The sequence below is a fragment of the Acomys minous genome (genome assembly GCF_964271855.1).
Source record: "Acomys minous genome assembly, chromosome: 1".
Taxonomy (NCBI): Eukaryota; Metazoa; Chordata; class Mammalia; order Rodentia; family Muridae; genus Acomys; species Acomys minous.
Window position 1 is genome coordinate 106,189,701 of NC_140483.1, and position 13,695 is coordinate 106,203,395.

The 13,695-nt window shown below is 44.8% G+C and overlaps 1 protein-coding gene across 8 annotated transcripts in view; it reads left to right on the top strand.

Annotated features, from left to right (window-relative positions):
* The window catches only part of NCOA2 (nuclear receptor coactivator 2), a 237,110-nt gene that overhangs the window by 186,519 nt on the left and 36,896 nt on the right, over positions 1 to 13,695 (top strand). For all 8 annotated transcript variants that reach the window (XM_084772539.1, XM_084772541.1, XM_084772542.1 and 5 more), the window contains 5 exons: positions 436 to 539; positions 4,185 to 4,362; positions 6,572 to 6,763; positions 9,571 to 9,672; positions 10,343 to 10,486. In XM_084772539.1, coding sequence (XP_084628665.1) covers positions 436 to 539; positions 4,185 to 4,362; positions 6,572 to 6,763; positions 9,571 to 9,672; positions 10,343 to 10,486 — 720 coding nt within the window. The remainder of the gene's footprint in view (positions 1 to 435; positions 540 to 4,184; positions 4,363 to 6,571; positions 6,764 to 9,570; positions 9,673 to 10,342; positions 10,487 to 13,695) is intronic.

Here is a 13,695-nt window from a genome sequence, read left to right on the forward strand (position 1 = left end):
TGAACAAGTTGGATCTAGGTTCCTGTTATTTCTTCCTCACATGTGTACAGATATACCCCTAATCATGCTACTGAACTCTGAGCAACAGGACCTACACGCCCACCCCCCCATCCTAGCTTGGAGAATCTCTTGAGTGGAAACTAATTGTGACATAGGATACTACAATCTCATAATCTATGTATTTTTAAGTGTCTGCTAGGGACAGCATGAAACCACTAAACTCATTTTCTCAAAAGCCTGAAAGGGGATCTGACACACACATTCTGGAGGAGAAAGGTACCATCTGCCTCGGTGATCTAGCCTTTCCTCTCCTCCAGGGCCAGTCGGGATGCACTCTAATTCATTTACAGGCACATGTGACCCCGCTGGAGATTTTGGTGTTAGTCTGCCCTTGACATAGCACCACTATTTAATTTGCTCTTATGTTTGTTGCAGAGAAAGCAGCAGCTGCCAACATAGATGAAGTGCAGAAGTCAGACGTGTCGTCCACAGGGCAGGGTGTCATCGACAAGGATGCGCTGGGGCCTATGATGCTTGAGGTACCACACCCTCAGTTGGTTTTGTATTTTAAATGTTTTCAGCACTCACGTGCTACATTTAATTCAGGTAAATATGATTAAAGAGAATCCATATTCTTGTGCTTACTAATGCATGTGGGTATGTCTATCTGTGTTTAAGCTCCTGCCTCCATCCAGCACATGTGTTGAACAACACAGGAGTTAAATCAGATGAGAATACAAGGTAGCAGGTTTTAAGTGTCAGCTGAGCACTCATTTCCCAAAGCTACACTTACAAGTCATATTAAATTCTGTAGGATCCCTCTGTTTCAGGGTTCATATGTGCCATGTGCCTCTGCCTGTAGATACAGCTTAAAATGTGAGGACTAAAGAGGTTTGTGCTTTTTAGGGCTGTTACTTCAAGCTAGCTTATTTTTCTCATAGAAATGAAGGTTGAAATAGAAAGAAGAAGCCTTTTGAAAGCGTAACGGAGTGTCTGGTATTAACGTCCTTAGAACAGCTACCGTCTCAGGCTTGTAAAATCTTCCTTGTTTTCATTAACTAGGACTGAACACAAAGTACTTTTCTGTCCCTCTCTCAAAATTAAAATTCAAGATGTGGGATCTAGTAAGAGAAGAAATATCACTGAATAAAGAAACAGAGATGCTGGAGACATAAATTATGTCAGTTCTCAGGGTGCTTTGCTCTGCTGATGACATTCTGAGCTTAAAGGACCACGTGGCCAGAGCTGCGGCATTGTGCCTGCACTGTGCCTGCTGCAGCAGCCATGTGGAAGTGAGAACGAGAATTTTTAAAACAAAGCTAGCTAGTGCTCTCTCGACCTTATAGTCCCTTTTCTCATAAGATAGCTTTTGTTTTTAGAAAACCTAATTCCATGGGAATCTACTGTATAATTGGGGGCCAGGGGTGGGCAAATAAAGCTCGCCTGACCCACTCATTGCATTTAGAAATAACAAAAATTCATTCCCTAGGGCTGGACCTGCTGGCGAAAAGGCTTTGAATGACCCAGGTTTGCCCTTGGGTGCAGGGGCACAACACTTAATCAGATTTTCCATAGTCATCACAGCCAGAGAGCAGCACTTCCCAAATGGTTCTTAGAAGCAGTAAAGGAGGTTGTGACTAGGTGACTATTTGGAATTACATAAAAGAAATGGACAGCTTCGCTTAGGAAAACAAATGAATTGTAAGCAGAAATTTAGTTGCACTTTCCCCGTGTAACTGTGTTTCTTCATGCTGCCTTGGGAGTGGGGAATGACAGTGGAAACACCTAGGAAGACTTTGCGGCTTCAAAAAGGAAATGCTCAGAGTAACCACAGGCTGTGGCTCAGCCTTTGAGAGCAAGTTCATTAATTGTAGAAATTGGATTGCTGAATGTCAATGGCCCTGATCTCATAAAATCAAACCAAGGTTTTTGCTGTTTGAAAATAATCTTCTGAGAATTGAGTGTGTGGGGTGAGCACCTACATAGAATCCTGGTACTAAATAAATATATCTGGGAGGAAGTGCCTGAATCTAGTAGCTCGTGGCTTAAATTGAATCCTTTCTCCCTGTTTACATGTAGTCATTTAAACAGGGAAAGTATGCTCTTGTAGAGCTGTTCCTAGGCATAGATGCACACTCATGCTTGCATCATAGCATAGTGGTTGCTAGGCAACAGAAGCAAATGTCAGCTTTTTTCATCAGAGCATATCACAGTGAGCTTTAAAAAAACACAAACAGTTTTATAAGAGAGCCACTTTCATCTTTCCGTTTTATTAGGCCACAAATCAGCCTTCTTACGAGGGTACCATGGCGTAAGAAGCCACATCCTCTTCCAAAAGCCACCGCTAGTAATGCAGTGTTGAAAGCCTGAGAAGCTCTGCTGGAACTCCCGCAGCAGCAGCAGCGAGGTGAAGGGACACAGGTCTGTAGGTGGCCCTGCCAGTGCACGCCTGTGCACACAGCTCAGTGCAGCCTGCTTGCGGTCTCCTACCTGTATGTATAGACAGTCTTGCTTTACCCTCTATGTGGCTCGTACTGTAAAGAAAAGCAGACAGAAATTTAAGAAAAATCAAAAAACCAAGAAGTGTTTTGGTTTTGTTTTTTTTTTTTTTTAGTTTGGTTTGGATCTTTGCTTCATTGTTGTTGCTTTGTTATTGTTTCAAGACAGGGCCTTGACAAATATCCCCGACTGGCCTTGAACTCCTAACAATTCCTCTGGCCTTACTTAGCCTCCCGTGTGCTAAGATTGTCAACATGTGCCACCACACCCAGTTTACTTTTTCTTTTCTTAAACAACTTCTCACTTATACCTTAGGATCCATTTTTGATTGAGAGAGCACCTAGTTTTGTGATGAAATAGAATTAAAGATGAGGCCGGGCATGATGGTGCATGCCTTTAATCTCAGCACTCGGGGGGCAGAGGCAGGCGGGTCTCTGTGAGTTCCAGGACAGCCTGGTCTACAAAGTGAGTCCAGGACAGCCAGGGCTATACAGAGAAACCCTGTCTTGAAAAACAAAAAGATGGAATATAGTATTCCAAAGCAACTGACAAAACAAGCCTCTTACATAGCCAGACTAGGGTGGGGCCGACCATGTTACATGAATGTAACATGCAATAGGTATGTATCATGAAGAACAGTAGCATAAACTGACTGAGAATTTGCCTTTGATCAGTGTTCAGCCTTTTTAGTTTGAATATTATTAGCCTGTGAAACAGAGCTCTGATAAGCAAGGGTAAAAGTAGGAGAGAAGCGGCTGGCTAAACACAGAGCGGAGAAGAGGTGCTGGGGCAGACTGGAAGGGCGAGGCTCCAGGTGCTCAGCACTGGCTCTGCTACTGCCATGAAAGGTTCCTTCCATGAACCCTGACTCCCCTCTGTAACTTGGAAAAGACATTATAGAAGGACACAGTGTGCCTGTGGCAGAGTAAGCATGCCCATAGCTGTCACTTATCGTCACTTCCTAAAATGTTTTAGACTCATCTCTTTCTGTAATCTATACAGAAGTGGCACAGAGTGAGGCAGTGAGCCAAGGCAGGATGCATGCTAGCAACACTTAGATAACGTAGGCACCCACTTCTTCAGCCCATGCTCCCGTCCCCATTGGCCTGCCCTGCAGAGAGACCCTGCCCAGATCCGTTCCTGCACACCACACAATGAAGGCCGGATGTTGCTTTGAAGGTCTGAGACCATCTGTGATTTCACTTAAACCCTGGCCACTTTAAAAGTTGTAAAAATTTAGGGGATTTCCCCTGATACTTATTTTTAAACTAAGGAAAAAAAATTATTGCTGGTCCCCTTCCTCTCACGGCATTTCATGCAGCAGTGTGGAGTAATGACGGTGTTTAGGCTGCTGCTGCTGCGACTCCTGAACTTGGCCCGTGGAGTCCTTCCTCCTGCTCTGAAAAGCACATACAGGGCTATGCGTGTTTACTTGGCAACAACTATCTCCTGGTAGGTTAGCAGACTTAGTGTTTATTTTTTGGCTCGACTAAGAGAACCCTAATCCAGCTTCTCTTCCATTGACAAGAGTGGAATTGATTCTATATTCCAAGAGAAACTGTTAATTGTTATGAAAACTAGAAAGGCGCGGGAGATCTCTTTCCCTTGAAGAGCTGGCTCCCTGTATTAACAGCTGCGTGTTTATAGGGTGCGGCCTTTCTAATACACTTGCTCATCTTCCTCAGGCCCTTGATGGGTTCTTCTTCGTCGTGAACCTGGAAGGCAATGTGGTATTCGTTTCCGAGAATGTGACGCAGTATCTAAGGTATAACCAGGAAGAACTGATGAACAAAAGTGTCTACAGCATCCTGCACGTCGGGGACCACAGTGAATTTGTCAAGAACCTGCTGCCAAAGTCCATGGGTAAATGTCAGCCGATCCCCACAGCCCTCCTTTCCTCCTCTCACATGTTTAACTGATGTGAGGCAAAAGAACTTGTTGTCATTAGCATGTCAGCAACTGTAAGTTTTCAAGATAGGGTCACAGGAAGGACGCCTGCAGGTGCTAGTCCTGAGTGTGTGACCATGCCGATCTCATATATAAACTGTGGAAAGTACTTCTAGCCACTGCTGGTGGAGGTACTTTTTTATATTTTAAAACAAGTTGCAACCTTCACCCTCTGCCTACCAACTCTGATAACCCATTTTGCCTATCCCTGACCAAAAGTGAGCCAGGACATGTTTGAGATTTGGCTCCACTGAGCTCTGTGTATAATAAGAAACTGATATGTGTAGAGCATTCTACAAACGAGCATTAAGGCACAGTGGCAAAGGGAGTGGGACTACTGACCCAGCGGGCTTTGCCATGTGAGGCTCTAGAGCAGCTCTGCAGGTGTCATTGCAGGGCCCAGCCTCCTCAGCCCGTCCATGTCTGTCTCCTTGCTGTCCTCCCCTCCTCAAGTTCCCAGACTTCCACTTGGCTGGAGACGCTGTGCAGAAGTGCACGTGATGGGTGTGGCCCACTGTTGGCAGAGTGCACTTGCCACAGAGGATCGCTGTCCTCACTTAGTGGTCCTTTAATATTCTCACTTGAACAGTTAAGAACATCTCACAGATAACATGGAGTACATATTGTCATGCAGAGTAAGGTCAGTCCTGAATTGGCAAAGTATTCTTTTTCTTAAAACTGTTGGTATGTGCTGGTCGGTAAATAGGAAAAGATCTTCCTTATCTACCATTATGGCCAGCTTTGCCTCATGAGAATAAAATCCTTCATCTTCCGCAACAACAAGAGTCATCCAAGACGTGTGAGCACTGTGCGGGATCCCTCCGTTTCAGTCTCCGGTAAATGTGTAAGAATGCGTATCGCAGTTGAAGTAACTTCAGTAACTTTCTGCTCCCCGGAGGACTTGTGCTAATTCCTGCACTTGTCTGAAGAGCCCTCCACCTTCCTTCGTGTTGTGCCTGCTCTTTTAGTCCACTCACTTCGTAGTCTGGACAAATAAGAACTTTTTCATTCCTCCTTTGATAGTATCCATTATGTAAATAGATTTCACAAGTGCTGATAGTGAAATGAGCTTCCGTCTTCCAGACCTAAAGCCAGCTCGTCTCCCTGGGTAACCAGAGCAGTGGCTGGCAGGGTCCTGACTTCCTGCTCTCCAGATCTGTTTCCTTCCAGCCTGTGAGCAGGCGTAGGACTGGGTTCCCAGTGGCACCCACTGTCCCTGGTGTTTTCCAGCTGTTTCCATTGGGGGAGGTAAAGAAAAGAACTCCACAGCAAGAGCTAAGATGATTCTACTGAGCTCTTCCAGTAGCTGCAAATTTCTGTGGAGGTCACAGAACACTCGTTAGTAACCCAGATCAGTAATCCTCTTCTGTCTCTTGTCTTTGCTAATGTATTTCAGAAGATGCCGATGGCTTTCCTTTAGTTCAGCAGCTCATTCTTAATATTTATAATAGTTAATTTTGACACTAAAACAGGAAGTGGGGTTGTTTTCACTTGAACACCATATTAGCACTTTGTCTTCAAGAATTTTCAGTCCAACTGAGGAAGTCTACATGAACAGCTACAAGACCGAGGGAGGGTGTTGGGAGCAGATACCACGGAAGGGACACTTAAAAGTTTCCTTGGGAAGTCAGGCAGTGATCTGTATGAGAGGCGGCCCGGGCAGCTGGGGTGCGAAGGCCGTGCAAGCAGCAGGAGCAGACATCCACGTGGCACTAAGGATGGGGTGGGGCTGCTCAGTGAGCTTGGGGTTCTGTGTTGAGGTTCCTCTCAAGCTCCTGAGGCCCACAGTCCCAAGTCCTCCATAAAACGGTGGCACTTGGAACAGTTGCAAGGGTTTCGAGCAGTGTTTGTGCTTTGAAAACTGGAATGCAAGCAGACTGAACTAAATTTCCAAGAAGTCAACGATGGAGACCCAAAAAGAGTGTGCAGTATTTTAGTAATAAGAAGTCAGGTCATGATACTGAAGAGAAGCAGTCAGGGTGGACACTCCAGAGTATAGAAGACATTTTGAAAAGCCCAGATTCCTGAGGTATAAAGTCCCTGTGCTTTCCTTACACCTGTCTCATAAGTCAGCGGCCCTGAACCCCTCGTCTCCTGGTAATCTCAGGTCCCTCTTGCCTTGCAGTGAATGGGGGGTCTTGGTCTGGAGATCCTCCCAGGCGGAACAGCCATACCTTCAACTGCCGGATGCTGGTGAAGCCTTTGCCAGATTCAGAAGAGGAAGGCCATGATAACCAGGAAGCGCCACATCAGAAATACGAGACTATGCAGTGCTTCGCTGTGTCTCAGCCAAAGTCTATCAAAGAAGAAGGAGAAGGTAGGATGGACCCTGGGACCGCGCTCACGTGTCTGTCTGTGCACTGTCCTGCTCTGCTGCTCTCTGCTGCTCACACGGAGAAGAGCTGGAGGCTGTTTCTTGATTCTTTCCCATTTTTACTATTTTTGACCTTCAGTTTTTTCCTCTATAACATTGGGGGTTGAACTTGCAGTGCTGAGCAGTGTTCTCCCTCTAACCTGTTCTCAGTTTGAAAATCTCTGTGCTTTCAGAAGTACCAGAGCTCTGGTGCAGGACAGCAGCCAGGGTCACCATCTGAAACTGCAGCGGCACAACTAGGGACCAAGTTGTTTTCAATTCAGTCTTCATTTACATAGCATGTGTGCAGCTCTGACACCTAATTTAAACTTTATGCCCCAGCCCCAGAAAAGGGGATTTGGGTACAAACAGCATTTTTCCATAGATTTCCCAGGAAGCAGCGAAGTCTGTAACTATGTGTGGATGCCAGGCCTGCAGTGTGTATGATAGCAGAGCAGACAGGCATGGGAGTCGGGTGGGAAGGGTTTACAGACGCATGTGCTTCCCCATAATGAGATGCTGACGCCATACCATCCCGTGCCCTCCAGCCAACACAGCTGCGAGTCCCCCTTTCCTATGAGATGGTGTTGGAGGAACACAAGGGAAAGCTTTTGACTGCTAGTACAAGGGATTTTGCAGCGGGACATCAGGTGGGCCAGTCCCCAGCGCAGCCATTGGCTGTCGCAGTGGACAAATTCTCTCTCTGTACATAGAGTTATTAAGTTAAATTGCCAATGGGAGTATCAGAATGGGGCTGCATGTGACATATATGAGGCCCTGAGTTCTGTTCCCAGCACATGTACACACACATGCACACATGGCTTATGATTATGGCTGAGCTCTAGTTGCCACTGAGTGCTAGCTTAGTACTTCTTAATGAAAATGTGTAAATGATTTTAAACTTAAATTTTAACAGAAAGGAACTCTGAAGAGCTCTCATAGAGGTATATGGTGAAAACTAGCCTTTGCTTAGGTGTGACGTCAGGCAGGTTCATGCTGTTCATTCTGCAGTGAGGTCAGTGCAGATTCATCTGTGACAGTCCTAAGGTAAGGCACAGCTGTGCCAGTTCACTGTTCTGCACTACAGATGAAAACACGTGTGGGTGATGGCTGAGGTGTAGCCCTGTTGGTAAAGTGCTTGCCTAGCATGACAGACGCCTGGTCAGTCCTCCAAACCACATACAATAGGCATTGTGGTATGCCCCTTTAATCTTAGGTACTCAGGAGATAGAGGTGGGCGAGTCAGAAAAGTCAAGGTCATGCTTGGCCACACACAGCAAGTGTGATGCCAGCGTAAGATGTAGTAGACGTTGTCTTTAAATTAATTAACAAAATTGGATTTCAAGCAGAGTGGTGGCACACACTTCTAACCCTGGTGCTTAGATGCGATCAGGTGCACTTAAGGTGGTACACGTAGTAATCCAGGCAATCGGGACATAGAGGCCAGAGCATCACTGCAAGGGTGAGGAGGCTAGCCAGAGGGACATAGTGGGACACTTATCTTTTAAAAAAAAAAAAAGTTTCTGTATATTTATAAAATGTAGCCTAAGTGAGAGCTTCTTTTCCTTTTCTCCCTTTTATTGTAGCTATGATACTAGGAGTTGAACTCACAGCCTTATACACGGTAGGGAGTGCTCAGCCACTGAGCCACACACCCCACTTCCCGTGATGGTTACATTTTAATCTAAAGATACCAGCTCTTCTCCCCCCCCTCCCACCTCCACCCCCGCTCCAACCCACCACAAAGAAAGCTTGCCAAGTGTGAAGGTGAATCATTGCAAACCAGTGACCTAAGAAGCCGTGAAGAGCCTATTTTATTTCTGAAGCAGCCTCTTCGTCAGTGTTTTTTAACTTGAAAGAGCCATACAATGATGTCCTGTGTGTGTTATCTGTATATAAGACATGCCACTGTTCTCAGAAGTGAGCCCCCATGCAGAAAACAATGAAAATGGGGCCTAGAGAGACAGCTCAGCAGTTAAGAGCACTGGCTGATCTTCCAGAGGACCCAAGTTCAATTCCCAGCACACATGTGATAGCTCACCGCCATCTTTAACTCTAGCTCCAGGGATCCAGCAATCTCTTCTGAACTTCACAGACATCAGGCATATAAGCTATACACAGATGTGCACGTAGGCAAAATATCTTTACAAATAAATCAAGGAAAATTTAAAACAACTGAAGTGTTGAGGTTAAACTGTAACCCTGGCTGTGTGAGGAACTCGCCACGCCAGGATGCTGCACTACAGGCCAGCAGTTGTGCTCCCACTAGCTACAGTGGAGTTTGCACCCTGAGTCTACTTCCTGGTGCAGTTTATATTCCTTGGTTCAGACTTCATCTTGCCATCATGGGGTACCCACATAGCTTAAGGGGGATACGGAAGCTAAGAAGCAACCCCCTTTTTAACAGTATCTGATTTTAGTTGTATCCTGTTGTTTATTTTATTGTGAATTAATTTTGCTTTTGCACTCGGTGACTTAGCAAAAATGAACCCCATACTTTTTTCCACCGGGAAGGTGCTTTCCAGTCACTAGCTCTGGTTTGGTGCCTGGACTCTTACCACGAGTGCTGTGGAATTTTGGCATCCGCCCTCTGCTCTTGTTCATCCTGACAGCAGCCTCCCACTGTGGCTGTACCAAGAATTAGCCAGTGAGAAGCTAGGGGCCATGGCAACTCTTATTGATTTACAAGGCTGTGCTGTCATCAATATTTGAGTTGATTTGATCAGTACAAATAAAATTTCAATGTGATGAATAACTCTGTCTTGTTAAAGATTTGCAGTCCTGCTTGATTTGTGTGGCACGAAGAGTCCCCTTGAAGGAAAGACCAGCCCTTCCCTCATCAGAAAGCTTTACCACCCGCCAGGACCTCCAAGGTAAACTCTTGTCAAAGATGACAAAAGCGGTCACTTGAAAACACCTGGGTCCCTGACTATGTGACTGTCTCCAAAAGACCACCGCGTTGATGGGTGAAGGTGCTGGGCAGCAGGTCTGTGCGCAGAGAGAGACATGCCTTCACTGTGTCTTGGCCTCGAGGTGTCTCTGTGCTGCCAGCACCACAGCAGGCTTTCCGTTTCTGCAGTTCTGTCTCTGTGTGGCCCACCAACCCCAGATCACAACAATTTCATTTTTAAAGTGTCTATACCATCATCATTCTGTGTATAATATAATATTAATTAGAGGCAATTTACAATATTGGAGGAGAGGAAAACCAGGCATGATAGCACGTGTCTGAAACCAATCCCACATCCAGGAGGTAAGGCAGAGTTCCAGATTATTCTGGACTAGACAAGAAGATCTGATTAAACCTCAAAAGTAAATAAGATGAATAAAACAAAAACTACCTGGGAAGATAGAGGTCATAGGCATATGCTATACCATCTTACATGAGAGGCTGTAGTGCCTATGCACTTTAGTATCCATGGGGCCTCGCACCGGCCCCACACAGGTGCAGGCAGTGACTTCAAGCAAATGCATGCATTGCTGAATGTTGACTGTTTCTCCAGAACATGGTGCTGTAAATGTAATCCTGCCATTGTGTCATAGGCAAGATCACTTCCCTGGACACCAGCACCATGAGAGCCGCCATGAAGCCAGGCTGGGAGGATCTGGTGAGAAGATGCATTCAGAAGTTCCACACACAGCATGAAGGGGAGTCTCTGTCGTATGCCAAAAGGCATCATCATGAAGGTAGGCCTCTCTGTATACTACTTTCCATGGCTGCTTCCTGTGACGATGGTCCATCAAGCAGAAAGTCCCGAAGCTCACCTCACAGAGCTTCTGTGTCCTGTGCTGGTGCTGCCCAGCACAATAAGCTACTTGAAGAAATAAAGTAAAAGGTGTTGATGTCACAAAGATGGACCAAGAGAGGGAGAATTACAGAATCCTCATACTTGTAGATGTATGACAAGTTCTATGTAATCCAAAGAAACAAGATCCAATCCATAAGGGCAGCCTGGAAGGAGATGAAATTTGCAAGAGTAAGTCCCAAGCTCTCCTTCACGGTACAAACAGTGACTCTAGATGTTTCCGGAAGGCCTGGAGAGGCAGCATGCCCTGCTCTCGGTCACAGACTAAGAGGACAGCTGAAAGCAAACTCATTCCAGCCCTGAGTGATACTGCCTTTGCATAGCCGTGTCCTTCATCATCTCGTCCCCCACACCAAGCCAGTGAGCTAGACATCCCAGCCCTCCAGCTGTGTTCTCGCTGGAGGCCTAGGCAGGAGGACTGGCCAGCTTCTGGGCACTCAGTGTCTGCTGATGACATCTGCACCAAGCCACGAACGCACCCTGTGGCCACACTGCATGTTCTCCCAAAGTCACTTTCCTTCAAGCACATTTTGATTTTCTTTAAAACATCTGAAAACAAAGCAAAGAATCTTGGTGCTTTAACAAGTGCTGAGTAGGGAAGGAGGCCTGGTGGGCATGCAGTTGGCCAGCATGCGCTCCACAGCACGGGAGGGACCCATGGCAGAGCAGGGCCTCCCAGAACTCAGCGTGGACAATGGTTGCCTCTGCAGAAGACAATCTGTAATTTATTTGTGGCAAATGGAGCTGTAGTTTGTCATCCATTTAGTGTGCGTTGTGACCTTGGCTTTTTAACTAGGAAGGTTTGTATGTGGAAGTTTTATGCTTTTGAGGCCACTCAGTGAAGACGCGCAGACATAGTCAATGTACTTTTACTTCCATCTGCTCCCCACACCTGCATCTTTTTCACTCTAATTTCTTTTAAGCAAACAAACATTTTGTACTTTCCAATATTGTCTTTATTGTTAGAATAAGGACAAATATAGATTGTACATTTGACAAATCAGTATTTAACCTACCCTTTCACTAGATGATGGCTCGGAATAAAAGCAGAAATTAAAGAACTGCCCTTGGCAAACATGGTCAGTGTTGCTGGCTCCTACGTGTCCTACATTTAGTAGCCTAGCTTTCTGGTTCTTCACAAGAGAGTCTACGTAGATGTCCCAGGTGCTCTGCTAGCTTGAGAGAGATAGGACCCACTGAAAGAAAACTGCACATAGACATACAAAATGGGTAAGGCCAGAGCCCAGGGAGATGGCTCAGTATGTAAGAGTCCTTGCTGGTCAGTCACGAGACCCTGACTTCAGATCCCCAAGAACTCATTTAAGAAGCCAGGTATGGTTGCATGCTCACCTGTAACTCGCGCTGTAGAGGATAGAGACAAGATTTCTAGGACTTTCTAGTCACACACAGGTGTGCACGTACTATATGTATATACTCATGCATACACACACAAAAAAGGAATATAAATAATATTTTTAGAGAAACATGTAATACAAGAAGTCTCCACCTGTGTCGATAGAAACATGCTAGAAGGCTCTCTGAGTGGGGAAGCGTCTTGAATGACCAGGTGTGCTCACACACACACTGCTCTGTAGCAGACAGACTAAATGGAAGTAGAAAGGCTTTAGAGCACAGGCAATGTCAGAAGAAAACCTAAAATTTTAAGCCACTGAAAATGTGAGTCCTTAACACAGTTGTGTTTCTGTTACCGATAGACACATACTTATTGCACAAAGCACAGCACAATTAGAACAACAACTGATTTCCAGGCCAGCCACTTGAGAAGCCGGGCAGGCAGAGCTCACAGCAGATAGCCGTAGTCCAGCGGTGTGGCTCCCTGGGGTTGTTTGGAGTGAAGCTTTAGCAAGCAATCAGAGTTCCCTTCCCCCACCTAAAGTCTCTGGCATGGTGGATGACCTTGGTCACCTTGGGGCTAGTAGTTCAACCCACAGATCTGTACAAGTATGTGTTAGAAACATGGTGGAAGTCTTAAAAATATTTAAGAAGCACTGGTTTTCCTGAGTTGAAGCCATCTTTTCTATGTGAGATGTTCATTTTAAAATACAGTTCTATAAGAACATAAATCGCAAGGTTATTTTAAAAGAAATTACATTAAGCTAGTTGATTTGCTTTGTATTTCTTGTCTTAAAAAATAGAAGTATCTGGCCTTTATCTAAAAGTTAAAGCAATTACACTCACTAAGATCTGTGCTTCAGTTTCAGTTTTGTTTGGCATTTTCTTCTGACATTGTTTTTTTTTTTTTTTTTTTTACCTTTACTTCTATTGTTCTAAGCATGGAAAGAATACTTATTACACTGTGAGAAACAACATTGAGAAAAAGCAGTGTGAGGCAATGGGTTGACTAGGTCACCTCAGGATGAATTCTCAGACAATACAGTGTCTGAAGTCTCATCGTAGTATTCATACTGTAAATAAATCCAAGGCAGATTTACTTAGAGATGCCATGTTTGGGGCTTTGTGTTACTGTTGCAGTGTTTTCTAATGTGGTTAAATTATGGAAAGGCTTATTTTTGACCTGCTAAACTATATTTACATTCTCTTTGCCTCATAATAATAACTTGATTTAAGAAAGAGCTGTTATGGGCCTAGAGAGATGGCCCAGGAGAAGTTAAGAGTACTTACTAGCTACTCTTCTTGAGGACCCAGGTTCGGTTCCCAGCACCTACATAATCGCTCACAGCAATCTATAACTCCAGTTCCACTTATATGTATTTGAGCAACACACTCATACACATAAAACAAAAATAAATCCAATAGTAAAAATAAAAACAAACCTTAAAAAATAAAGGGTAATTTGAGTTTTCAAGCTGTTTGTCTTGTAATACCAAAAACAAACAAACAAAAACAAGCCCCTGTTTGGTATGTTGAGTGAAAAGTAGATGTGCTTTCTAAATGGATATTTTATGACCTGTAACTTATTAACATGCTGGTGGGAAATATAATGAAGTTTATCACTATTATTATCCTTTGACGGTCCTCCCTTCTCCACTTTTCTGATTTTTCTTTTTTCTTTTTGTTTTTTGGTTTGTTTGGTTGGTTTTTTTCCTAAACATGCCTCTGTTTTCTTTG